This window comes from Denticeps clupeoides, chromosome 17 (assembly GCF_900700375.1).
Source record: "Denticeps clupeoides chromosome 17, fDenClu1.1, whole genome shotgun sequence".
NCBI lineage: Eukaryota > Metazoa > Chordata > Actinopteri > Clupeiformes > Denticipitidae > Denticeps > Denticeps clupeoides.
The window spans coordinates 6,887,954-6,914,657 of record NC_041723.1 but is presented as its reverse complement, the minus strand read 5'-3'; the positions used below and the strand labels follow the sequence as shown (position 1 = coordinate 6,914,657).

At 44.6% G+C, this 26,704-nt stretch overlaps 3 protein-coding genes across 4 annotated transcripts; all 3 read left to right on the top strand.

The window, feature by feature from the left end:
- The first annotated feature begins 1,047 nt into the window (after positions 1 to 1,047).
- mlc1 (modulator of VRAC current 1) lies at positions 1,048 to 8,803 on the top strand. 2 transcript variants are annotated; one of them, XM_028958686.1, is made up of 12 exons: positions 1,048 to 1,166; positions 2,187 to 2,445; positions 3,211 to 3,300; positions 3,975 to 4,028; positions 4,178 to 4,279; positions 4,688 to 4,789; positions 4,919 to 4,990; positions 6,311 to 6,427; positions 6,509 to 6,565; positions 6,859 to 6,981; positions 7,842 to 8,003; positions 8,267 to 8,803. In XM_028958686.1, the coding sequence occupies exons 2-12, from the start codon at positions 2,200 to 2,202 to the stop codon at positions 8,345 to 8,347; spliced, it is 1,206 nt and encodes a 401-aa protein (XP_028814519.1). In that variant the 5' UTR covers positions 1,048 to 1,166; positions 2,187 to 2,199; the 3' UTR covers positions 8,348 to 8,803. The 2 variants fall into 2 exon arrangements, with proteins under 2 accessions (XP_028814519.1, XP_028814520.1); XM_028958687.1 differs by having other exon boundaries at positions 1,086 to 1,158.
- Positions 8,804 to 9,356: 553 nt separating this feature from the next.
- panx2 (pannexin 2) lies at positions 9,357 to 19,955 on the top strand. Its single transcript, XM_028958685.1, has 6 exons — positions 9,357 to 10,014; positions 13,640 to 14,147; positions 15,632 to 16,737; positions 17,003 to 17,141; positions 17,437 to 17,634; positions 17,860 to 19,955. Exons 2-6 carry the CDS (start codon positions 13,919 to 13,921, stop codon positions 18,153 to 18,155), a joined length of 1,968 nt encoding a protein of 655 aa, XP_028814518.1. The 5' UTR covers positions 9,357 to 10,014; positions 13,640 to 13,918; the 3' UTR covers positions 18,156 to 19,955.
- A 491-nt stretch (positions 19,956 to 20,446) lies between these two features.
- Positions 20,447 to 26,704, top strand: afg3l1 (AFG3-like AAA ATPase 1). The gene is made up of 16 exons (XM_028957344.1): positions 20,447 to 20,684; positions 20,781 to 20,853; positions 20,961 to 21,070; positions 21,507 to 21,656; positions 21,849 to 21,923; positions 22,000 to 22,124; positions 22,211 to 22,481; positions 22,803 to 22,940; positions 23,073 to 23,226; positions 23,319 to 23,426; positions 23,532 to 23,657; positions 23,757 to 23,867; positions 23,969 to 24,084; positions 24,167 to 24,367; positions 24,450 to 24,644; positions 24,763 to 26,704. Exons 1-16 carry the CDS (start codon positions 20,565 to 20,567, stop codon positions 24,988 to 24,990), a joined length of 2,301 nt encoding a protein of 766 aa, XP_028813177.1. The 5' UTR covers positions 20,447 to 20,564; the 3' UTR covers positions 24,991 to 26,704.

The window sequence follows — 26,704 nt, the reverse complement described above, 5'->3', positions numbered from 1 at the left end:
GTGTCTCATGTGAACAAGCCTGTCATTGTCCTCAGCGCACAGAAGAATTTTACAAGTTGGGATTATTTACTCAATATTAGCATGAGCGTAGATAAAAGGCTGTACAGTACTTTGTTTAGCTTCTTTTCATCACCAGTCAACTGAAAAATTACAAGTCCTGTCACCTCACCAACAATTTTTGTAAAAGTAAACGAATCAAAAACTTTATTAAATGAATTCAAAATAATTGATCGTTGATTTCCAATCTGCCAAGAGCAGGGAATTCTGGGAGGAACAGCGCTGTGTTTTGCTGGTGTCAGGCGTGTTTTTGTGGCTCTGTGCAGAACTGAAGAGAACGCTCAGCATGTGTGTTATTCTCTTCATGCCCCTTGTGTCTACAGACCATGCACAAAGTGGGGTGGGGGGGGTGTGTGCAGCCATGGTAACAAAATGTTTTTTTTTTTTACAATTCTAGCACAAACTGTCCCATATGTGTTTAAATGCATAGAATTTCTGTAATAAAACAACAGTAACAAGTAGTTAGGTGGCCTTGTGGGGGTCTTCTTACATAAAAAAGGTCCACGTGACTTAGCCGAGCTGCCCACTCATTTGGCCATTTGTAAAGCTCTGCTGGACAGTTTGATTTACAGGACTGTTTTGTCTGGCCAGGATGGCCAGTAATGAGAGGGATCCCCGGGTGAGGGACTTTTAAAGTGGTACGCTCCACAGCCGTTTTTGAGCCTCAGCTCACATTTCTGTCGTTCGGTCCTCTGTGCACAACACAGTATGGATCGTTGTGATGCCATGTATGGCAAATACCGAACTGTGCTCTCACATGCGTACTTGTGTGTGAATTGGCATGTTTGTGTGTGTGATTGGGCGAGTGCTGCCCCTCATGGGAGCCCCATCTCCACCAGTCATCATTGGCATGCAGCGGTCGTGTTCTGGCATGGAACAAGCTGGCAACTTTCCCCACTCTTGTTGTTGTTCTTCCCTTTGAAACTTCTGTGAGTTAAAGAAAGAACCCAAAAGAGGACGGTGGGGAAGGGGGGTGAGGGGTGAGTTAGGGAACGTGTGGAAGGGAGGCAGAGCTGGTGAGAGTTTAGAGGAGGAAACAGACTTCAATGTGCCGTTTGCAGACCTGAGTCCAGAGAGCGTCAGCAGTCAGACGAGTCCAAGGTGAGCAGGTAAGTCCAGAACAGCAGAAAAAAGCACTCAAGACCATGGCATTTCTTTGAAAGGAAAGGATGGAGGAACTTTTGATGCATTGCTGGCACATGATCCTGCTGATCCCTGTAGGAATTATGTAACATGTTAATCTAACCAATAGAGTTCATTGAATGCAGACTTTTTATAACATTTTAATAGTGTAATAGCATGTAATTAATATGTCTACGATTTTTGTAACAAGGTTACAGTCATTCAGCATGTGTTTTATATAGTTTAATGTCAATTTTAAAACCTGGCTGTTTAAAATGCCACCCTTACTCTTTTTTTTTTTTTTTTACAAAACAGTTTTTGGTTACTAGTGAAGTGAAGCGATTGTCATTGCGATACACTGCAGCACAGCACATGGTGACACAACGAAATGTGTCCTCTGCTTCATCACCATTGGTGAGCAGTTGGCAGCCATGACAGTCACCCGGGGAGCAGTGTGTGGGGACGGTGCTTTGCTCAGTGGCACCCTGGCATATCGGGATTCAAACCGACAACCACTAGGCCACCACTGCCCCACAAGTATAGTTATATAGTATATAATTACAGTATATAATTACAACAGTCCACAACGGTGAAAATGCTGTCTCAGACACAATCAATGAGAGAAAATATGATCTGAGAGTAATTTGATCCAGCACCATATCACCTGAGTGTATTTCCATCACATACATCTATCACCAGTTCACATGTTGTCGCAGCATTGTGGTGGACAGATGGACACACTTGCACAGTTTATCACAAGCAGGGGTTTAATACAAATAACCTGACAAGGACAATGCACAAAAGGCAAACATTTATAGATGCCAGAAGAGCTGCACACAATCAGGGTAATTGGGAACACAAACACAATGAAATCGCAGAGCTGGAGCACCCCCTCCGGAGTCAGTCCCTGACACATGTAAATATCTCCACATCACAAGCACATTTGTTTCAAGTTACACCGAAAGCAATCAAACCAGCTCTGGACGACTTGTTTAAAATATAACTAGGGGCAGCCTTCCCATGATGCAGCGGGAGGAGCTGACCACCAGGGAGGAGTTCAGCTATGACCGGATCCCTACGCTGGAGAGGGTGCCGCGTGTGGCCACACTGGAGCGTAGCACGCTGGGCCGCCGGCTGGAGAGAGAGGGAGTGGAGAGGGACAGCTACACAGTGGACGTGAGGGCGAGTGACCTGCAGCTCAGCCACATTGACCCCCTCCACCCCTGCCTCAGCTACCGGGCCTGGCTGTACAGCATTCTCATTGGGGTGAGGAGACGCTCAATATTATTCATATTATTTTTTTAACTTGGACTTTTAAAATCTGCGCTCTCAATATTGATCTGTTCATCACTGGATAATCAGTCAGCTACATTTTATTTATTTACTTCCTGTGTGGGTCTGACCCATGACCCTGATACAAAATGCATCCTGGCCAGAGACAATTCCTACATAAAGATGGAGATGGACAATGAGTTTAAGGGCTGTTTTAAGATGATGTCAGTCGAATTTATATTTTCAGATGGACACACAGATGCAACAAGTTTAAAATATTTAAATTCACACACGAATTCATCATCTGAATCAGTCCTTATGTGGACACTTTAAATACCTATCATTCCCTGTCTGAGCCTCTTTCTCACACTTTCTCACACTGTCTCAAACAAATGTGCAACATTTTTCCAAATTGTTGCAATTAATCATGATTCATTCGTAAAATGTGTCATTATTTAGTTGCGTTTTGTTATTGATTGACAGCCCTGCTGCAAAAACTAGAAACTAAAACAGTGGCTCTAATGTAGTGGGTGTGTGAGTGAATGGTGCCCTGCTCCAAGTTCCAACCCTGATATGGATTAAGCTGTAATGCTAGTGAGTGAATTCAATCCTCTGCAAAAGTCTGAATTCATTTGTAACAATGAGGACTGCTGACGATGCAGGGATCCACTGATTCGTTCGTTCTATTGTGCGTCTTGTAACTGATAGACTGATCTTCTGGTTAGATTCATACCAGTTATGTGCTCCTGTCCCCCTCAGTGCAGTCTGCTTATCACCGCTGGGTTCTCACTCTACCTGGGTAACGTCTTTCCGGTGGCTATGGACTACCTGCGAGCAGCCGCTGGCTCAGTGAGTCTTCGCTACTGCGACCTTTGATTTAATTAAACTCTCTCATTTCACATCTCACCGAGCAACTGCTGATCTACAATCAGGTCGCCTTTCAGGTCTTTATGCTTCGATGTGCACGTCCCCAGATCAACACTCTGCTCTGAGTCTCTGAAGAAGGAGGCATTTATCTCAGATCCGCTTATCTCATCACCCTTGAAAAAACCTTCTTAGTCTTAGTCTTGTGTGTCTTTGAAACTTTTAAAACTTACACAGTTTTGCACAGAAATCAATATGAGCCCGGGGTGTTTGTGCTCTACCTTACCCTGAGGAAATGTTTTACCCTGCAGTCTATTTCGAGAAGCACTGGAGGCTCAGCCCTTTAAGGAAGAGAGCCTGTGCTCTGTGTTTTGAACCATTGAATCAAAATGTCCTCCAAAAGCACATGTTGAAATGCACATTAACTTATATTATGTTATGTCATGTTATAAACACAGTAATATAGCAATAGAATTTAAGTTGGACACATTATTAAACCACACAGCCACGAGTTTTCTTTTTGAAAGTGTACTTTTTTCCCCTTCCATGCATACCCTGCAGCCCCTTTAGTTTCGAGTATAATGATGCATTATGTGATATGGACAGCATATGAATACAGTATTTTATTGTATTTCCCACCCCTGTCTCTCTTCCTACAGAGTATCCCAGCAGCAGCTGTCAGCTTTGCCATTGCCAAAAACAGACATGTTGCAGTAAGTCTGTGAACCTTACAATTAAAACCAAACAACGACAAAATGTATTAACAATGACGTGTATTGTACACGTCATTGCACCTCTAAAATGAACCCGAAGTTCATTGGGTCCCGGAAGACACAAAACCGACGTTGGTTTTTGTCCACAGGTGTCTGACTTCCAGGTGGTATTCGTCTCCACCTTTGCCGTGACGACCACCTGCCTGGTCTGGTTCGGATGCAAGCTGGTGCTGAGCCCATCAGCGATCAATGTTAGTCCAGCGCCAAGCTCATCAGGGGGAAAAAAAGAAAAAACAGAAACTCATGTTTCACCATGGTCCCTCAAGTACACTAAACAGAAGACAGTGTGCGGGCGTGTCTTCTCATTAACAGAGTGCATTTGCTCTGCATCTGCTGAACAGTGTGCTATACACTTACAGTGCATGCTAGATGAGTCAGGACCCTCTGCATTGAATTGCACTGAAGTTTGATGAAGTATAAAGGAAGCGCCCATCTGTGGGCCTGTAGGAGTCGAGGCTCTCTGATGTTCCCACCAACGCGTCGCTTTCATGCCTCCTCTATCCTGTTTGTGCACTGATCCGGTGCTTCACTGTGAGCCTCAGTGCACTGTTCTGATCTGTGTGTCTGTATGTGTGTGTGTGTGTGTTTTTGCTCCACAGATTAACTTTAACCTCATCCTCCTGATTCTGTTGGAAGTGCTGATGGCCAGCACTGTTATCCTCTCTGCCCGCTCTGCAGAGGACTGCTGTAGTCACAGGAAGGTGTGTGTGTGCGTGCATGTGTGTCTGTGTGTGCACACGCACAACAATTAAGGTTATTATGGTGAAAGAAGTGTATCTGTGTTAAAAGGAGATCTTAGTGTCTTGTTTTTTTATCTGTTGTCATTCCAGTCAATGTCATATGACAGCCCTGTGCCTTTGTCCCCAGCTGTATTCCCAAGCAGGATCCTTAAAGCCTACTCTGTAAGTCAGCCTTTCATCTGATTAGAAACACAGCAAGACAGTTAAATGTGAAAATCAGGACATTTAAAAAAAAGTTTTTTTTTTTTTAGGTTTTGTTAGGGGGAGGGATTTAAACTATTCATGTTACACTGAGTCATTTATAATACACAACGCTCACCATGCTACTCAGAATGCATGGGCGTGTTTTTAAATTATTAATTGACGCTGTTTGTTGTCATTACATACACCTCAGATACACTGTAAAAACTGAACACTGGCACTTAAAATTGAAATAATTGCTCACACCTAATATTTTAGCATTGGCATAATGCAAGTAAACCAGTCAAACCTGCTGTTACCTGTTTATTTACATTACATTTTTTCAGTATAGCCAGTGTTCACTTATTTCTGTGTAGTTTTCACCAGGCTTTTGATTGGCTGTCAGTCTGACATGTCTTTGTACTGATTACAGTGTCATGTGACCTGATGCTTCCTGAATGACACTGCAGACTGTAATGTAGAAATAGGGGTGTAAATATGAACACTGGTACAGAATACATGTTATCCATTGATATAGGCACTGGTATTCTAATCTGTAATACATATATCACAGATATTTGTGATATATAAAGGTGTATTTACGCAAGAAAAGCTGCAGATATGGATATATACACACACACACACACATGGACACACCTTCTCATTCAATGTGTTTTCTTACTGAAGGCATCAAAACTATGAATGAACACATGTGGAGTTATGTACTTAACAAAAAGTGGAGACCTGGCTACCACAGTTCCCGGACCTGAGCCCAATCCAGATGGTTTGGGGTGAGCTGGACTGCAGAGTGAAGGCAAAGGGGTCAACAAGTGCTAAACACCTCTGTGAACTCCTTCAAGACTGTTGGAAAACCATTTCAGGCGACGACCTCTTGAAGCTCATCGAGAGCAAAGCAGTAATCAGAGCAAAGGGCGGCTATTTTGAAGAAACTTGAATATAAAACATGTTTTCAGTTATTTCATAAGTACATAACTCCACATGTGCTCATTCATAGTTTTGATGCCTTCAGTAAGAATCTACCAACGTAAATGGTCATAAAAATAAAGAAAACACATTGAATGAGAAGGTGTGTCCAAACTTTTGACCAGTACTGTGTGTGTGTGTGTGTGTGTATATATATATATATATACACACACACACACACACACACACACACACACACACATGTGTGTGTGTGTGTGTGTGTGTGTGTGTGTGTGTATATATATATATATATATATGTATATTTTTTTTAATAACAGAAATCTAAGTTCAACACTTTTCTCTGGACACTACTGGCAGGTGATTGAGGTGATAGTCGGGATCTCTGCAGTGTTTGGTGGCATCATTGCTCTCAACATGGATGCCCTCCTCCCGGGTCCGTACCTGTCGGTCACCTTCTTCTGGATTCTGGTGGCTGTGAGTTTTGCGGCGGCTGTGAGTTCACGTTCTGTACTGATATTCAGACAGAGTGACTCAGCCTTTGTGTTTCTCTCACAGTGTTTCCCTAGTGCCATCGCCAGTCACGTGGTGGCAGAATATCCTCGGAAATGTCTGGTAAGTTGTCTCCGGCCCTCCCGCTGAGTGCACTGTCTCCGCTCGTCAGGCTCTGCTTGTCAGTGCAAAATTCTGACCCTCCCTCCCTTGAATCCTCCAGGCTGAAATGAATAATGAATGGCCGAAAGATGAAAGTGCAAATTATATGCAGCTGGTGGTTAAATAGTTCAATATATGGATTTAAGATTGTAATAAATGTTGTCATTCAGTGAAATTTGGGACTAAATTACATACAGATTACAGAATGTGTCCTGTTTCCATCTCACTCATTTGTTGTTGCAATGCTGATGTAGGTGGAAGTGCTGATAGCTGTCAGCAGTGTGACGTCCCCTCTGCTCTTCTCCGCCTCTGCTTACCTGTCCAGCAGCGTGCTGAACGTCGTCCAGATCTTCACACATGAAATTCCCACTTCTAAAGTGAGTGTGCGTCACCCTCACTGCACACAGCTCTTTCATTTGAACCTTTAGTCTTTAAAGATCACGAGCCCTGGCTGTGTGTGGCCATGAAAGGTGAAGAAAATATTATCAGTTGATAACAATCACTTCTCACAAAATAATATATATTGGACATAGCAAAATGCTAAGCTTGCTTGTTACTTTGGGACTGGTTACCTGCTTGGCATGAGTGAAAAGACTAAATGTCTTTTGAATGCAATGTACACCAGTGCTAATGGCTCCCTTTACACCCATGGTGTTTGAATCCCTAGCAGTCATAAACAGACAGTCATAAAAAATGTTATTTTAATGTAATCCAATCAATCTAATTTGTTTATACAGCACATGAAAAAGATCTCCAAAGTTCTGTACAAGTATAACACAATAAATCAGCAGGTACTATACAGCATACATTTTTTTATACCTTGCGCATTATTACAATAAACCACAAGACATACCTTTTAAAAAATAATAAAAATAGAAATCGAGAACATAAAGCCAGCTTCAGAAATTAAGAGGAATGAATACATCCAAAAAAATCAATAAAATGCACTGGGCAAAAAGGCAATATATTACTGTACTTGATTTAAAGAGCAAATCTGTTTAATAATTTCTGCTCTGGTGGGAAGGATGCCTTCATCCACAGGTCGTGTGTTTCACTGAGGAGCTGTAATGAGTGTGAAGACGGTGTAAATCAGTCATCAGCTCTAAACCTTGCAATGACAGCACCTCCATCATTGTCATTGGCATGAAATAATGAAGGGAGGTGGGCATCTTCACGGGGACCCTGCCTGTACCTCCGTGTCTCTTATTAACCTGCGTTGGTGTGTGTGCCCATGCAGCAGTCCTACGACATTCTGCTGCTGATCCTGATGACTCTGCTGCTGGTGCAGGCCGTGCTCACTCTGGCCACCGTGGTGCACTGTGCCTACTACAAAAGCCAGCTCCGCCTGGGGACCCCGGAGTGGGAGGCGAGCCTGGAGCAGCGCCCGCGCCACACTGAGGTACTGTGCACAGAAACACGCACACACGCAGAGAAATGGTGCAGCACTGATCACCGCCTGGAGGATGACTCACAGGCTGGTGGGAGGAGCCTGCGACGTCTGTGTAGCACAGTGCTGTAATGGGACTGGGGGCTGCCGTAACAGAACTACGGTTGTGGAGCCATTGCACCATGGATGTCTGTATTTTACCCGACTCTTTTTCTAATACCCTTTTTCTGTCTCTCCCTTCTCTTTTCTTTTCTTTTTTTTTTTTGCTTTCACAGCAACGAGTATCCAATGGGACTCTGCGGGAATTTGATAAAGAAAAGGCCTGGAAAGCTGTTGTGGTCCAAATGGCCCAGTGAAGAGGAACTGGAAAAGCGGTAGTCATCCAGTCAATGAATAAACCATCAGAAATTCCTAATAACAGAGGAATAGAGAACAGCTAGGGAAAATTAAGATATTCCTTCCCCCCTTCTCGCGATAAAGACTGAAGTGTGCGAACAGTCTACCTTCATCATCCTGCTGTACACTGATCTAACGGTGCGCCGCCTGTCTGCAGATGAGTCAATGCTGTTCTCTAGAGAGTCGTACATCTAGGTCTTGGGTCAAGTAGTCTTTCTTGAAGTCATGTGACTGGGACGTAAACGAGGTATTACAACTCTGCTACAATCACTAATGTTCGAATAATTACATTGTATTTTAATATTTTTGATATATGTTGTGAATATGTATTAGCTTGCATGACGTGTACAGTTTATGATCTGGTACGAGCCCTGAGGTCATTCAATAGATAAATAAATTTGACATTGAGACTGAAATTCAACTTATTCACAGATATAGTTATGCAATATTCAAAGTGAACATTACTGTCATTTCAGCCATAATGAATGCTTAAATTAGTAAAGTATTTGTGCATTGGCCTGCATTTACCTACACCTTAAAAAAGTGAAAGTTTTATTAATTTCGTGCATCAGGTTTTAGCAACTATTTTAACGCCTATTCTGTCTATTTTGTTCCAAGTTAAAGTCCCCCACTGACATCACTTTTCTGGTCAACCAGTGTAGTGGGGATGACTCTAGGAATGTAAATTAATTAAGCCCACGCAAAGGCACCCTTTCCGAAGTAAACTCATTTAAGCCATTTGTTTCACATCAGGCATTTATTTGCAGCGATTGTGAACACACTGTACTGCACTTCAACGGGTGACAAAGAAATTAGGCACCCAGTTTACGACACCATATTTAGAAGAGTTGTGACACAAGAAAACAATTCAAATGTTAATGCACATGCATAATTTTACCATTTCATACTGTATTTAAATATTTTATAAAAGTACAAATTTACAATTTACTTATGAATAAGTTAACATACTGCTTATACAGTATTTATGTGTGCATGATAGTAAATTAATACTTAAATTAAATTAAATATAAACAGAGTAGCTGCACCATTATAAATATTTAAATATTTCATATGCAGCAATTATGCCAGTGTTAGATTACCACTGCAATACCACATCCAAATCACTGTTGATCAGTTTTAATTGAATCCACATCCAAATCACTGTTGATCAGTTTTAATTGAATCCACATCCAAATCACTGTTGATCAGTTTTAATTCGTTGGTTTCCTCTGGGAAAGTGATCAGTTGGGTGACACTTGCGACGGATGCTGATACAGGGTGTCGCGGGAACCGCAACATCAGGCCGAATGACGTCACGTGACGTTCCAGCGCGGCGAGCGTTGCAAACGCAGAACTCTTCCCCGACGTCGCCGGGCTGGCGTTCCGACGCGACTCCGGAGACGGGGGCAGCAGGGGAAGATGAGAAGAACCGGAGGTCGGCTGCAGGAGTGCGGGCGGAACAAACCGGCGCCGCGGCGGCTCCCCGCACTGCAGATTAACCCCTCCCGCGCCGGGAAGGAGCCGGGAGGTACCCGCTCTCCCGCGGCTCTGCGCTCCGTCTTCTCACCTCGGACCCGATGACTGGGGCTCGGCGTTCGGCGGGCGGTGGAGGCAGAGCCTGGTGCAGGTAGGTGAGCCCCCCCACCTACCGTGCATTCGTGCCCGTGGTGCTTCAGCACTGATGCGAGGGGACAGCGCCGAGCAGCACCGTCCCTTCCTGGTCCAGCAAGACCTTCTTTACTGCAACACGTGTACTTTTCTCCCGATTAGCAAACCGATCTGATGTTTACTAGCACTTTTTAACCTGAACTTTATTTTTGCCATCGTCTGGTGTTAAGAATTCATTATGCAGGCGGTCGAGATGAACTTCCTCCCTCCCTCATTCTGCAGGGTAGCGGTGACTGTAAATGGGCGAACTTAAATGACCCCCCCTGCCCCGCCTGAGGTGGAGATTAAAAATGCATTACATGCATTACAGCGTTTGATCGATGGTGCCGATTAATTTAGGTACTTTGTAATGCAATGTGTGCTCTTTAATGTTGTGCACACAGGCATTTTATGATTTAACTGGTCAGATAATTAGTCCTGGATGTCCCATCCCATCTCATGACAGTTCTTTCCTGTCTACATAACCGGTCCAAGTAATGAACCCTATACCGTTTATTTATCAGCAGATTCATCGCTGACACTTGACATTCCTTCACCCGTGGGACTGTGTGTTACCACTGTATGGTGACAAATTCTATGTGATTCTTGGACATTGGAACTTGGACATTTGTGATATTATTTTTTTATGTGATGTTATACTAATAAATTCACATTTATTTACATGTATGCTCACACGGTCGCTGATGATCACTGTGCATGGATTGATATCATGGAATACAAGGTTTTTCTTTGTCTGCGTGACGTGGCATGTAGCATTTCATCTAAACTGGCTGTTCTTCTGAAAAGAAATTCTTGGTTGTGCCAGAGTCAAATGTGTTTAATGTGTTTTAATTGCATTGTTTCTGTACATCTCATTGATATGAATACATTTTGATGTGATTTGGTTTGATTTTTCAGTGGTATGGCTTACAATGTTTTTACTATCTTATATGGAAGTTCCATCAGCCCCCACAGCGGATAATGAACGTTCTTCCAGTTACAGAATGTTCCGTTGCGACTCGATGCACTCAGCAGTTAAGCCGCTTGCCTTTTGCAGGGCTGATAACAATGTGGCTGAAATTCTGCCATGATCACAGCTCCCTTCTACACACGGAACCACGGCCTCAGTGCAACGGTGACATTCATACAACCTTCCCCTGGTGATCTTGCGTGAGGGACCACCCTCTCTGCGGCAGTAGAATGCATGCATGTGTGCACACACTCACACACACACACACACATAAATGCACAACAGAGGGGAGACGCATGTTAACACAAGCACACACACAATAAGAACAAGCCCTTTCAGAGCTCTCACAGGTGTGAGTGGTGAGGCCATGATAGCGGTGCTGTGACCCATTTGGTGCATACTGTGACCTCACATCTGGATGCATTCAAGACACAGCAGTCCGTGCATTCAGCACAAACGTGAGCCGTCACATCCCCTGCAGATCCCAAATCTCATACAGTATGGGACCTGTTACGTTACACATATTGCAATCTGGATATGTAACACGGGCAGTACGTATTTTTTAGACATTCTTATGTGTTCACCTTATTTGCATGCAGCGTTTCGGTTCCTTGAGCTCATTAAGCAAGTCTGCAGTTTCCATTATTTTTTAAGCTGTGGCAAGGTCATTTACAGCAGATAAACAGTGATTTATGGACTGTTTACCACCACACATGCCTGTGCTAGATCTTGATTAGACATTTGAGCGTATTCTATCCATCCAAAAAATTTTCATGGAAGGAAATTTTCCCAACATTACCTGAACATTAGATCAAAAAGGCAATTTGACCAAGAGACAAAGGACATCTGATAATAAATGGCAATTTCACTCACTCACTAGCCATTAACACTTCATGCATTTCAAGGTTGCAGGTTCTGGAATCTATCCCGGAGCATTGGGCACAAAGCGAGGACTCACCCAGGGTGGGGCTTCAGCCAACCACAGGGAAAAATTGCTGAAAGTCAAAATGATCACAAATTGATGGTGTAATTATAAGTAATGTGTCTTGACTTGTTTCATACATTACACATCTTATTGTTCAGTCTTTATTATATTACTTAGAGTAGAGAAGATATATTATTTGATGTCAAAGTGCCATTTGCGGGTGACCTCATATCGACATAGGTGCATCATGAGCTGTGTCAGCACCAGTGATTTGCATATGATGTGTCATTTTACATGAAATATGCTTGTTGTGGTACTTAATCACCAATTAACAAGACCCAAGTTTGGTCAGCACAATACTACACAAGGCTATGCTTTGGAAAAAAATGTACAATTACGATCACAATACTGTTGTTAAAATAATAGTTTACACATTTGAGAGCATATTTATTTATTCTAGATGTATTCTCTTCTCTTTTAAGTAACTGTATGATAAATGTAAAATGCAACATGAACTGAATACAGCTAAATAATTGCTGTCATATCCATGCTGTTACACCCAAACCCTTACTATATCATACTGTCACGATGGCTGGACATGGCAAGGAAGGAGGACGCATACGCACAACGTCACATGACAGGTGTTTAATACGTAGCTGACAGGACAAGGGAACATCACCAGATGACCTCATGGCGAACAGACACGAGCAAGGCAGCTTTGTACATTCATAGAATTATACACAGGTGAACACGATCAGGGAACATTTCACGAGACTAACATGAAACTCTGGGCCGAACTCCGGACCCGGAATAACCCCTGCCGGACCGGATCATGACAGTACCCCCCCTCAAAGGCATGACCTCCGGACGTGCACTCAGAAATGGTCCATGAAAGGGGGGGAGGAAGTCCATAAAGACGAGTGGCGGCTGTCCTGCACTGGCGGCTTCAGACCCGGGCCAAAGCACGGCTCGTTCGCGGGGGACTGGCATCCTGTCCGCTGTCCGCAGGTGCCCGTTACTCCGACCCGCCCTGCTGGGAAGTCCACCGCTCTCCTCGTCTCGGTTAATGCCAGGAGCCCATGAACTGTGCGACCGGTCTCCTCGACCCCATGGCAGCTTTCGTAGGCCTCCGGAATCGGCAGGGGGAACATGGACAGCGTGACAGATCCTCTCAGCAGCTTTCGTAGGCCGCCGACAGTCTGTCACGCTTGGTGAAACGGAGGTTCATGTTCGTCCTGTGTAATGTTCCCTGATTGTTATCACCTGTGTATCATTGTATAAAACTATCCTGTTAGTTCACGGTCGGGTCATTCTGTCATGATGGCTGGACATGGCGAGGAAGGAGGATGCATACGCACGACGTCACATGACTGGCGTTTAATACATAGCTGACAGAACAAGGGAACATCACCAGACAATGACCCGATGACGAATAGACACAACAGGGCAGCTTTATACACTTCTATAATTATACACAGGTGAACACAATCCGGGAACATTACACATGACCAACATGAAATTCCGGGCCGAACTATAACATACATACGATAATTTACTATACTAGTTTTACTCATTTACAATTTACTATACCGTACTTCAGAGCTATATTGAACACTGTGAAAGAAGAGTTGTATAAGAGCTGTACTAGGCATCTAAATAAGCAGTACTCTTATCCTGTGTAATTAACACCCTGCCTCTATCATTCCGCAGGGTTAACAGACTGGATGAAGTGTCCCTCCAAAGGCTCATTAGTGGGTTGTTCTCCGTGTTGCTTTTACATTGAGTGGACAGCCTGCACCGAGAAGGTAGAGAAACACCCACCAGGCCACCATGTTTCATCCCTGAGAGTGCAACCCTCCTGTATATCATCAAACCAGCCAAGGACAGTTCCTCATCCATTTCCTGACCCCTTGGGCAGAAGGGGCAGGTGCAGAGACCACCAATCGAGCACGATTCGTGGCTTAGGGGTGGGAAGGCCGTTACTCTCGGATGCAGCACATCCTCGAGCAGAACTTGGACATGGCCACGGCTCTGCTCGCAGGGGAGAAGCTGAAGGAGCTCATCCTGCCTGGGTCCTCCCAGGACGAGAAGGGCGGGGCACTGGCTGGGTTGATGGTGCAGCTCAAGCTAGAGCTCCCCTTTGATCGGGTAGTCACCATAGGGACTGTAATCATACCCATCTTGCTGGTCACTCTGGTCTTCACACGTAACTTTGCAGGTCAGTCTGTAAACTACCTTCTGCTGATGTATATTTATTAAAAGTACCACAGAGATTCAATGTTCTTCTTTAAGAAGTACTAACAATTGTTTCCATTCTATTCATATTATAATACAAAATGTTGTAGAATTTAGAACTAGCAGGCATGGAGCTTTCCTCTGTGTCCAGTCTAGTCAAATAGTTAAGCAGTAGCTAGAAAATAGGCCTTCTGGAGTTGTTCTGGAGAGCTGTCCTCCTGGTCAGAAGAAGCAAACTGTTCAAGATGGTAATTGTATTTTCTGCCGTGTCTGTGGTTAACCATGCAACGCTGAGAGTGATGAGCTCGGTGATTAGGCTGGGCTGGGGTAAGGAGGAATGGGAAGAAGTTGATGGATGTTAGATGAAGGGAGGGGGCCTGAAGCTGAATGCTGAGTCAGACCGTCTGCATAGCAGCACCACCCAGCTGTGACTGAGTTTCTCACTTTCGGCTGCACTTTTTGTCCCACACCCCCTCCTCCCGTCCTTTAAATATGTACCACATCCTCGCAAAAAGATACATTACAGGTACTTCAGCAGCATAGGAAGGAACACAATGTGCCAATGTCACAATAATGGTAATGTGTGCCTCCGCTCTTTCTACTAATAATCATGCCTTCTCAAGGAGAAACACCATCCCTTCTGTCTGTGAGCTGTGGTGTGTGGGAGGCTGTCAGCGACTGAGGACGTTAGAAGCGAAATGATGCTCTCTGCCTGCCGTCTGGCCTTGAATTAAACATGCGCTGCAATGTTGAGCCCTGCACCCATTAATCTGCAGCTGCAGAACTTCTGCCTTTCTCACCAGCACATCTGACTGAACTCAGTGGAAACATGACATGGTAGACATGATAGACGTGACAGACGCTAACAGTGTCTGCTGCCCTTAAGGTGCCGGAACCAATTTTGACAGTCACAAATGGGCCCAACTGACCTTTTGTTTAACAGATGGAGGCTAGTGACTCTGCTATAACATAAAGGACGCTGTTTTAGAACTGGCGCTGAGCACTGTGCTATGTGCTAAGCATGGTGCTTGTCTGCAAGTGTAAGGATTTCTGCAAATAAATAGATGAAACAAGAAATCGTGCATTGACAGGTGTGGCTTCACATAATCTAGAATAAGAAAAACAGCACGCATGAGAGTTGTCAATCATTATCAGGCTCCTTCCATTGTAAATTATGTTTATTAAAACAAATATTTAGACACCAACATTAAAGGGTAATTATATTAATTATTGGGTAGTTAGATTTTCAATATACAGATAACAATCTGTAAATCCTGAGGATGCATTATCTATCCCCATGCTTAGTTCAAAGATAGTGCCCGTAGTGTTCCTAAGGCCATCGGTTTTCTTGTGTTGATTATAAATTGAGTGGGATGAAGGGTGCATGTCCTGAAATGCTCATTCCATTGATCCAATGAAATAAGATTTGTTTTTTTCTGATTAAGTTTTACTTCACTTTTTAAACAGAGGAGTCTATATACTGTTACACCCCACACAACTTCACCCGTGACCAGGCTCTCTATGCTCGAGGCTACTGCTGGACAGAGCTGCGAGATGCCATCCCTGGTCTGGACTCTGAGCTCCGGCCTTCTCTGTTTGAGCACAAGTTCCTGCCCTACGCCCTGCTGGCCTTCGCCGGCATTATGTACATTCCAGCACTGGGCTGGGAGTTTCTGGCCTCAACGCGGCTCACTTCTGAACTCAACTTCCTGCTGCACGAGATTGACAACTGCTACCACAGAGCAGCTGAGGGCCGGGCCCCGAAAATCGAAAAGCAGATCCAGTCCAAGGGTCCGGGCATCAGCGAGCGAGAGCGCCGGGAGATCATCGAGAACGCAGAGAAGGAGAAGAGTCCTGAGCAGAACCTTTTTGAGAAGTACCTGGAGCGGCGAGGCCAAAGCAACTTCCTGGCCAAGCTGTACCTGGCCCGCCACCTGGCCATCATCTGCCTCAGCTCCATCCCCATCACCTACCTGAGCGCCTACTACTCCCGGCAGAGGCAGAACGAGTTCACCTGCGCCCTCGGAGAACCCCCGGACGCCAGCAGCATACCTGAGCTTCGTCTCAGTGTGAACTGCAAGCTGCCAGCCGTGCAGCTGCAGCGCATCATGGCGGCGGTGGACATTGCTCTTCTCTGCACCATGAACCTCATCATCCTCCTCAACCTGCTGCACCTGTTTGTGGTGCGCAAGTCCAACTTCGTCTTCGACAAGCTGCACAAGGTGGGCATAAAGACGCGCCGGCGCTGGCAGAAGTCACAGTTCTGTGACATCAACATCCTGGCCATGTTCTGCAACGAGAACCGCGACCACATCAAGTCCCTCAACCGGCTGGACTTCATCACCAATGAGAGTGACCTTATGTATGACAACGTGGTGCGGCAGCTCCTGGCTGCTCTGGCGCAGTCCAATCACGATGCCACACCAACAGTGAGAGACTCTGGCATCCAGACTGTTGACCCCAGCATGGATCATGGAATGGGGGAACTTGGAGGGGAGCCGTCCATCATCAAACGCCCACGCAAGAAGATCAAGTGGATCCCTACATCCAACCCCCTGCCTCAGCCCTTCAAAGTATGCAGCCCTTACACAGAACCACCTATAATTTAACTTATAGAATACAATATAATATCCAACAAATGAGAGAACTTTGGTTTCAACCCAAGTTAATGATGTTTCAGTGCATCTGTGCACATTTTACAGCACAAAATTAAGTTGGTGTGCCAATTCACTGACACTAAATCTGCATCATATGCATAATACATAAAACCTATAAAATGACATATCAAAGGTTCAAAGGATTTCATATTCTCACATTATGTAACAACCGTGTGTGCAGGAGCCCTTAACGCTTACTCGTCTGGAGAACAGCATGAAGCCCGACAAGCCCAAGCCGGTTCGGAGGAAGACGGTGGCGGACAACTTTATTGCTCCCTTACTGGACACCAAGAGTACACAGCATCCTCCTACCAGCAAAGGTACAAGAACTTCATGTATTTTTAGCTGTGTGTTAAGTATAAAAGGCCATCTGTGACGTTGGATGGAATTCAGTGGATCGGACATTTAAAGGACCGCCGAGGAATGAATCAGCCCTTAGAGATTTTGCACAATAACACATGGCTGAGCAGTGTGGCAATTATTCAGTGAAGTCACCACATCGGCGGTTGTGTTTTACTTTGCAGTGTGCCTTCCCCTCTGCCATAGCGTGTGACAAATCTCCTCCCGTCGTCTGCCGAAACAGATCCTCTGTGTTCTCATTTGTCTACTCCACAGTTGCAGAGCTCAACATCGTTGGGCAAGAGAAGAAGCACAGTCGCAATTTCTCCCTGGACGTCCACCCGTACGTGCTCTCCTTTCAGAAGCCCAAGGCCGAGGCAGTCGGCCCGCAGCCCCAGCCAGCCGACCTGCCCTTAGACAGCGTGTTCATCGAGGGCACGCACAGCGTCATCCACGTCCCCAGCTCTGTCACCGGTACGCCTGCATTCACTCCCGTGGGATCTCGTTACTGGGGTAACAAAGCCCTTTCCAAATGAGATGCATGATGCTCAGTAGAAAAACACAGAAGAATTGGTAGAGAATACTCTCCAGGATAGATGTTTAAATCATGAGCAGTTGTGATAGAAAAAGGTTACTGAAAATTCTGATGTGTTGACCAAGATGTTAAGGGTTTTGCACAATTTGTTTCTCCATTCCTAGAAAAGAAAAATTCACCACCGTCCATTGGCGCCACGACTACTTTCTCTACAGTGACCCATCCTGCCAGCACCTACCTGAACGGCAGCACCCCTGTCCTGCCCTCCTCCCCAATCCCAAGTGCTATGGAGCCCCTGACCCAGAACCAGGAGCCCGAGACCCAGCCCTTCAGTCGTAATCCTTCACACCAGCTGCTCAACATCCACCACACACTCTACGAGGACGGAGACCAGCAGCCGAACAGGAGAGATATGCTGGCGGAGAGACCAGGGGAGCTAATCGCTGCAGGGGAATGTTGAACACATGGACATTGTCACAAATTCCGGCTCGGTTTACTGATCACCTAGGTGCGTCACTACGCCCATACACCATCATGACACATGCAAATGCCACACAACAGCTGAAAGTGACACTTGTGTCACAGGTGTCACATAAGCTACACTATTTAAGCAACTCAAGCAAATGCCTGTGAGACCAGGCTATAGTGCAACAGTTTTGAAACCCCAGCCTCTGTCCTGAGAGCCTGAATCCCAGAGCTGAAGGCTCTGCTGCCTATGCCAGTGGCGCACACGCTTGGGTGGACGATTTACTGCAGTGTTATCAAAAGCAATGTGATTCTGTTGCACTGTTCACACTGTTGGGAGACACTGCTCGGTTCAGAGATGTCACTGGTGACACCCATTGAAAGCACAATTCATTTTACTGGTGTGAGGATCTATTTTTTCATTGAGAATGCTGAGAAATGGCACCTTATCCACCTTTTACAAAGACATTAGCTGGTAGACATGCAATATAGATATTCCTAAATATGCAAAATACTCTAATAGTGGCAATAATACATGTATTTGGAATGAGTGTTACTATTTCTAAACGGAAAGTATATGAATTAGTATGCCGATGTATTAATTAAGCACAGAACAAGAGGGTCAAGAAGTAATGATCCGACATGGTCTTAATTTGACGCCATTTGTACATTTTTTTATTACTTTTCACATAATCTGAGCAGATTTGACTGGCAGGATTCCCATGGAGTTTACAGAGGAAATCCTTATGTCAGAGCATTTCTAATGATCAAATGATTTTCGAAGATCTCCTTAGATCCCTTTCTTTCTGGTGACAGAGGAACCATGAACTCTATTGGGACCACAGCAGGTGCTTATATCACCACAGGCAGCTTACAGAACAAGAACTTTATAACCTACCATCACAGGACCATAGAGAAAGAGCAAAATAGCTGTACATTGGTAGTGCCTGGACTCCAATATTAAAACCAAGTGTCTCTTTAAAACATACCCCCAACATTTTACAGAGATATAAATCTTTTTGCAAGTGCAGAAAACATGTTTAGATGAATGAATATTCCAGCGTTGTATTGAGTTGTGTGATGTTCAGGTTAGTAGAAGATATTTACTGATGAAGAGAATTTGTCTTGCTGGACTAAATGTACATTTAGAATATTTTAATTAAACCCACTGAATGTAGTATTTAGAGAAAGGGCATTCTCCATTGCATGTTTTTAAGCATTTTAATAAGCAGGTGACATTAATGTGAAATCACATGCCAAACCCTTTAAAACTAAATTTTTTTAAAATAGAAATTGCATTTATATAGGGTTGCCTGAAAGTAATAGAAACCAGCATCAGTTTGAGCTGCCTGGTTTAGAGCCCTGTATAGTAATAAAAAAAATCCCCCAAGCACAGGTGAACCGGAATTCCCAACAGCGGTGTTGTTACAGGGTGTCCACTGCATGTACTGTAGCACAGCATTTCTGATAGTTTTACAACAATATATATTTTTTCACCTTTTATGATTTGTCATGACTTTGGTGCTCTCTGATATGTATTTATTTATCGACTGTTTTCCCTTCCAATTTATTGAAGAACACCAGAGAATCTAAAACACTAAAATATTAAATGTAGCACAAATACGCACATGCATTTGTTTGTTAGTTTGTTCATGATGGATATCTGAGTTGAGCTCAGACAGGTATGTGCATTATGTATGTGCATTATGTGGGTAGAAGATGAAATTGTGTATTGAGGTTTTTAAAACAAAAATCATGGATTTAGAATAGAGAAATCTAATTAAAAAATGCAATAAAAAAATCGCTTATGTTTTATTGTCCAACGTTTTCACCAATAAAAGAAAGAATTTTGTACTGATATGTAATATAATATAAATATGCATAATTTTCTTTAACAAAAGTAAACAGTATGGTATGGTATAGCAGTATTTTAAAACAACCGTAGTAGGCTTTGTGATGTTGTTTTAAATACATATAAGAAAGGTCATCTTGTAAATGAAACAGAAATTTCATAAGCCTTTTTCAAGCAACGCTGTGACGTCAGCCAATTACGGCCCAAGGTCTGACAGCTTCTTGCAGGACCCCATGTTCCGTAACTAGGGCCTGATCATAGCACACATTTTTGATCGCATAAGAAGCTGTATTTCGCGTATTATTATTATTTATGACCGAGTGCGTATATATGCTCTCTTGGTGTCGGGCGACGAGATTAAAACGTGCTGAAAACGAGCTCATCCGTTAGCATTGTGCGACGCGAGTCATCAGGCATATTCTCGGACAGCCCGCGCGCGGTCCTGGTGTTTGACGTCTTGCCGCCCCGCATGGTGGTGAGGAGAACGTCGCTGAGCATCAAGGACGCTCCCTGCCACAGGCAGCCGCGGCGGCGGGTACCGGGGCTCTCGCGATGGGGCTGCTCTCGCTGGCTGCGTCGCCTCTCCGGACCGGCCTGAGGACCTGGCTGCGCCGCGGTGCGCCGCCTGCTCGCTACCTCTCTGCGCCCGGCTACCGCGGCGCTGCTGTCGGTGTAAGAGTTTCCCGTCTCTTCGTCCCCGTTCTCTCCATAAAGTAGAAGCTTTCCGCGGCCTGAGATGTTACTAAGAGGGTGTTTTGTTTTCGTCAGAGTCTCGCACTGAATCGCTTCGCAAACACTACTCTCACCTACCGAGCGCGTTACTCCACCGATCCTCCGAAAGGTAAGAGTATTGCTGCACAGGTCCGCCAAATACGAACATCGTCATTAGAACAACATGCAGTGGCTACAGTGAATCTGATCATCTTTTTTTCTTTTTCTTCCATATAGATGGAAACCCCAAAGAGTCTGGTGGTGGAGGAGATGGTGCTGGCAGCGGTGGTCCTGGTGGTGGCAGATCCAGAAGAGGCGGGAAGGACTGGTGGAGCCGCATGAAAAAGGTCACAGTTTTGCCTTTGTGCTGTTTCTTTTTTGGACCTCCATGCATTGTTCTAGATTTTGTGTTTTGACGGGCTCATATTTCATATGGTTCAGTGGTGGCCTGGTGGTTAAGGAAGAGGCCCCGTTATCAGAAGGTTGCCGGTTCGAATCCCGATCCGCCAAGGTGCCACTGAGCACAGCACCGTCCCCACATACTGCTCCCTGGGCGCCTGTCATGGCTTCTCACCAAGGGTGATGGTTAAAAGCAGAGGACACATTTCGTTGTGTCACCGTGTGCTGTGCTGCAATGTATCACAATGACAATCATTTCTCTTTCACTTCACTCCATATAGCAGCCCCACGTGAAACTTCATAGCAGGCACAATACACCTTGGGGAAAAAAAGTTATGGAAACTAAGTAGTTGTCAACGTCCTTTTTGCCTTTCCTGGGAACAGGGAGATTTTCCGTGGGATGAGAAGGAATTCCGGTATTTGGCTATTGCCGCTGCGGGAGCCTCATCCACTCTCCTGTACCTGTATTTCCGAGACCCCGGAAAGGAAATCACCTGGAAAGACTTTGTGCATCGCTACCTGGCCAGAGGATTGGTGAGTTCTGATGTTAGCAAAGTTGTGGACATAACTCAGCTTTTATGAATTTCTTGCACTTATATGTAAAGTTATTTATATTTGTAATGTGAAATTGTGTATATGAGGAAGAGACAGAAACTGAGCAAAATCGCTTTCTAGGTACAGTATATGTACATCGTACTTCTGATACTTACATCTTTGCATTGTCAGGTTGACAGGCTGGAAGTGGTCAACAAACAGTTTGTGAGGGTCATCTTAGTCCCAGGAGCAGAGGTATCAGATGGGGTAAGTATGTAACCTGGAGCGATGATGTTATTAATATTGCGCTTAGCACATTTAATGAGTCTGTGCATTTTTCCAGAGTTATGTTTGGTTCAACATCGGTAGTGTGGACACTTTTGAGAGGAATCTGGAATCCGTTCATTATGATTTGAATTTGGAGCCTTCTCATCGGCCCGCAGTGGTTTATACCTCGGAAAGTGATGGGTGAGTTCTCTTTCCACCGCTACAGTGAAAGTGTATTCCGCTTCTAATGTGGTCCAGTCTGTGAACCAATGGCTTCTATCTTTTAGGAGCTTCTTTATGAATATATTTCCTACCCTGCTTCTGATTGGCTTCCTCCTCCTCACTGTGCGGAGGGGACCATTGGGAGGGGGTGGTGGTGCTGGACGAGGTGGGCCTTTTGGCATGAGTGAATCCACAGCTAAAATGATGAAAGACAACATCGAGGTGAAGTTCAAGGATGTGGCTGGGTGTGAAGAAGCCAAATTGGAAATTATGGAGTTTGTGAACTTTCTAAAGAAACCTCAGCAGTATCAAGATCTTGGGGCCAAAATCCCAAAGGTAATATGTTTTTCTTTTCCCCATTTTTTCCAAGGACACTTGTTTGTTACTAATAATAAAATAATTCTATATGGCCATGTCATGCAGAGGTAACTTTAGCAATTATACAGTTGTGCATCCAGCTACATAAGTAAAACTAATAAATATGCCATGTAATAAACGATGTAATAATGTAGCGGGTTGCAGTTAATGGATAGCCGACAACATGCATCAAGTTTTGTTTGCTGCTGGGATGTAGTCAGACCCAACTCTGTTCTAATGCAGTCGGTATGTTATTTTCCTGTTCTTGTGTGGAATTATTTTCGCATTACGAATTCCCAGGGTGCAGTATTATCTGGCCCTCCAGGCACAGGCAAGACCCTGCTGGCCAAAGCCACAGCAGGAGAAGCCAACGTCCCCTTCATCACAGTCAATGGCTCAGAGTTCCTGGAGATGTTTGTGGGGGTTGGACCAGCCAGGGTGGGTTCAGCGGTTCTGAAATCGCAAGATTTTTGGTATTTCAGTATTCAGTATAAACATTGCTGTGAAACATGTGAAATGAATAGTATTCTGAGTTAAATAATGTAAATGCATAAATAACTGTTTCTTTAGGTGAGGGACATGTTTGCCATGGCCCGTAAGAATGCTCCATGTATACTCTTCATTGATGAGATCGATGCAGTGGGCAGAAAAAGGGGCGGGGGAAACTTCGGTGGCCAGAGCGAGCAGGAAAACACCCTCAACCAGCTGCTGGTGGAGATGGATGGTGCGTCTTGGGCCACGGGTCAAGTTGTGGCCAGTTTAGTGTGAAATGTTTTGGAAATGCTGATCTTTTTTCCCCCCCTACTCTCCGCTTAGGATTTAATACCAGCACTAATGTTGTTGTTCTGGCTGGAACCAACCGGCCTGACATTCTGGACCCCGCTTTGATGAGGCCTGGCCGATTTGACAGGCAAATTTATATTGGTATGTGTCATAATTTTTACCCATCTTGGTAATATTTTTCTATTGGATCTCCAGTTTTGGCTAATGATTTTGAAGATATAATTTTATATGTTGATCTATCTTCAGGGCCTCCTGATATCAAGGGGAGGGCATCCATATTTAAGGTCCACCTGAGGCCTCTGAAATTGGACCCCAGCATGGATAAAGATGGGCTGGCCAGGAAAATGGCTGCTGCAACCCCAGGATTTACTGGTAAGAAAAATGTCCCTCTAGTTATTCTCTGTTAATGGCCGCTAACTGTTGAGATTGTTTGCTGTGAGTTAGTGTCTCTCACCGCTTGTGCCTCTGCAGGAGCTGACATAGCTAATGTGTGTAACGAAGCTGCTCTCATCGCCGCACGACACTTAAATCCATCAGTCAACGCTAAGCACTTTGAGCAGGCCATCGACAGGGTAATCGGAGGTGAGCCCCACCTGTCTTGGGTCACAGTAGTGCAGCGGATGGAAATTTGCAACATGCGTGATGTGTGTGTCTGCATTGATTTTGATGCTCGCATGTCTAAGGCCTGGAGAAGAAAACACAGGTCCTGCAGCCCATGGAGAAAAAGACGGTGGCGTACCACGAGGCTGGTCATGCGGTAGTTGGCTGGTTCTTGCAGCATGCCGACCCACTACTCAAGGTAACGGTACACTTATTTGCGTTTATAAATGGAACCGTTCCGAACGAAATTAAACCTTGATTGGATTGTTTCCTTGCCTTAGGTGTCCATCATTCCACGGGGGAAGGGTTTGGGCTATGCTCAGTACCTGCCCAAGGAGCAGTATCTGTACACGCGCGAGCAGCTGTTTGACAGGATGTGCATGATGCTGGGCGGTCGGGTGGCAGAACAGGTCTTCTTCGGCCGGGTCACTACAGGAGCTCAAGACGATTTGAAGAAAGTCACCCAGTCAGCCTACGCTCAGGTTTCTGATACTAACGTGGCTCCTCTTCATGCATGTTCATTTGACAACGTCCCAACCTCGCCGTTCTGATTCTGTTGGACAGGTGGTTCAGTTCGGTATGAGTGAGAAGGTGGGTCAGGTGTCGTTTGACCTGCCCCGTCAGGGTGAGATGGTGATGGAGAAACCATACAGCGAGGCCACTGCTGAACTCATCGATAAAGAGGTGCGAGAGTTGGTGGACGGGGCGTACCAGCGGACCCTGCAGCTCATCCTGGAGAAGAAAGACGTGGTGGAGATGGTGAGATTGTTTGTAATTACGTTACAGATATGTCTTTTCGATTCAGTGGCAGTGCGCCGCACCATAAAGAGGGGAGTGTAGCTGTCTGCCAAACCCCATATTCCGTTGTTTTGTACAGGTGGGAAAGCGGCTCCTGGACAAGGAGGTGCTCAGTAAAGCAGACATGCTCGATCTCCTGGGGCCGCGGCCTTTTGATGAAAAGTCCACCTATGAGGAGTTTGTAGAGGGAACAGGCAGCTTTGAGGAGGACACCAGCCTGCCCGAGGGCCTACAGGGCTGGAATCAGGAGAAAGAAGAGGCTGGAGGAGAGGACGTACCACCCAGCCAGCAGAAGCAGGCTGCTTAGATGAGCTGAGACTTGAGCTGAAATGTAAATGTAAAATGGTACAGGGCTAAATGTACATTTTTTTATTTTTTATTTATTCCAGGTAAAAAAAAAAGACATGCTTTTGCTAAGTAATTTAAATGTAGTAATTTACATATATTGCACATACCACTAAATATTTTTCTACTGGCATCCGTGATCACAGTGTGGATGCTGCTTATACATCTCTTTGGAGATAAAGATGGTTGTCAAAATTGGGAGGGGTGCTTTTCTGATCAAAAGTCAGCCACTGTGTGAACATCCTGTTATGAATGTCTTATGGAGTCAAGCGTTCAAAAGAGGCAAATATTTCCCCATCACTTTCATATCAGTGTTATCATCCATGTTATACAATAGAACACTTTTATGAATTGTCATACACTAGTCAAGGCTTTCAATTCATTTAAGGGTCTTTCTTTCTTTTTTTTATTTTATGGTAGAATGATTCTTCATTTTTTGTGAAGTGTAAAATGATGCAATCACCTTAGACAAGGGCCATGGTTATCCAACAGTCCTCAAAGAGTTTTATGTTGAACTCTTGTTTGCTTCTTTTCCTTAATTCAGTTTACATGAGTGTCTCATGAAGCTGGATATTTTGATGACAATAGTGTGAAAAGCAGTCGTGAAAAGGCAAGAGAGGCAACTTTTGACAGGTATCACAGGGCTAAATGTACGTGTTTATGTGTAAAAATGTTCAGATGGGGGGGGGAAAAAAATTCTATCTAGATTCAAATGTAGTTAATTGGAACGTCTTCCTCAAAGGAGAGACATGAGAAGGTGCTTTTGTCCAGCAGTGGCATTCCTTTGAGTTCTGCACAGAACTGTGTGGTAACTCTTAACTGTGTCAGGCAATTTAAATTGGGACCCATGCTGTCTGGACAAGACACAAGGAGCTGCTGCATAATTTTATTAAATTCAGTTCTTCCCCTGCAGGGTTTTTATTGTTTATTTATTTAATTAATTTCCGCTTCCCTCTGGCTTTTATGCGCCGTGTTGGTGTGTTGAGTCTTTTGAAACGATGCCACTTCAAAGCAGACCGTCCCCGTGCTGGAGCTGCTGTCTCTAAGCTGGCAGGTAGCATCTTCTCGTGATGCCGTGTGTTGTGGGGGGGAGAGAAAAAGGCGCTTTTTATCCCTCCGTGTCCTTAATCTGTTTTTCATTCTGTTGTTTTTCTCCAACCCACGTCCCCTCAAGTAACATCTGTAAAAAAAAAAAAAAAAAAACATTTCCCTCCGCCGGTTCAGTTTTTATCATAAGATCATCTGCATCACGCAGAGGGAACCGATTCCACCTTGGCACAAGTAGGGCACAGTAAAGGCAGCGTTATCCATCACTGTCCCTGCGCCCCCAGCCTCCAGATCCGTGTACCCACACTGGTTTCAGAATGTTACAGTTTCAGCGGGTAGCAAATAAGAACGTATGTTGAGAATAGGGAATCCAGTGGCTCGTTTCGGGACCGCATACTGTCGGGACTTAATGTGTCTTTTGGTACACTGTCAGTTTTTTTTTTTTTTTTAATCCTCAAGTGCCTCTTCATTACCTAAAGATAACTTGTGCTTTTGATTATGGTGTTTTAATTGTGGGCAGACATAGTCACGTTTTTATTTTTCCAGGTTTATATGATTCCTGATGCCAACTGTATGTAGCTATGCAATTTAAATGCACATTGAAATTCATAAAATAGACCACACGTACA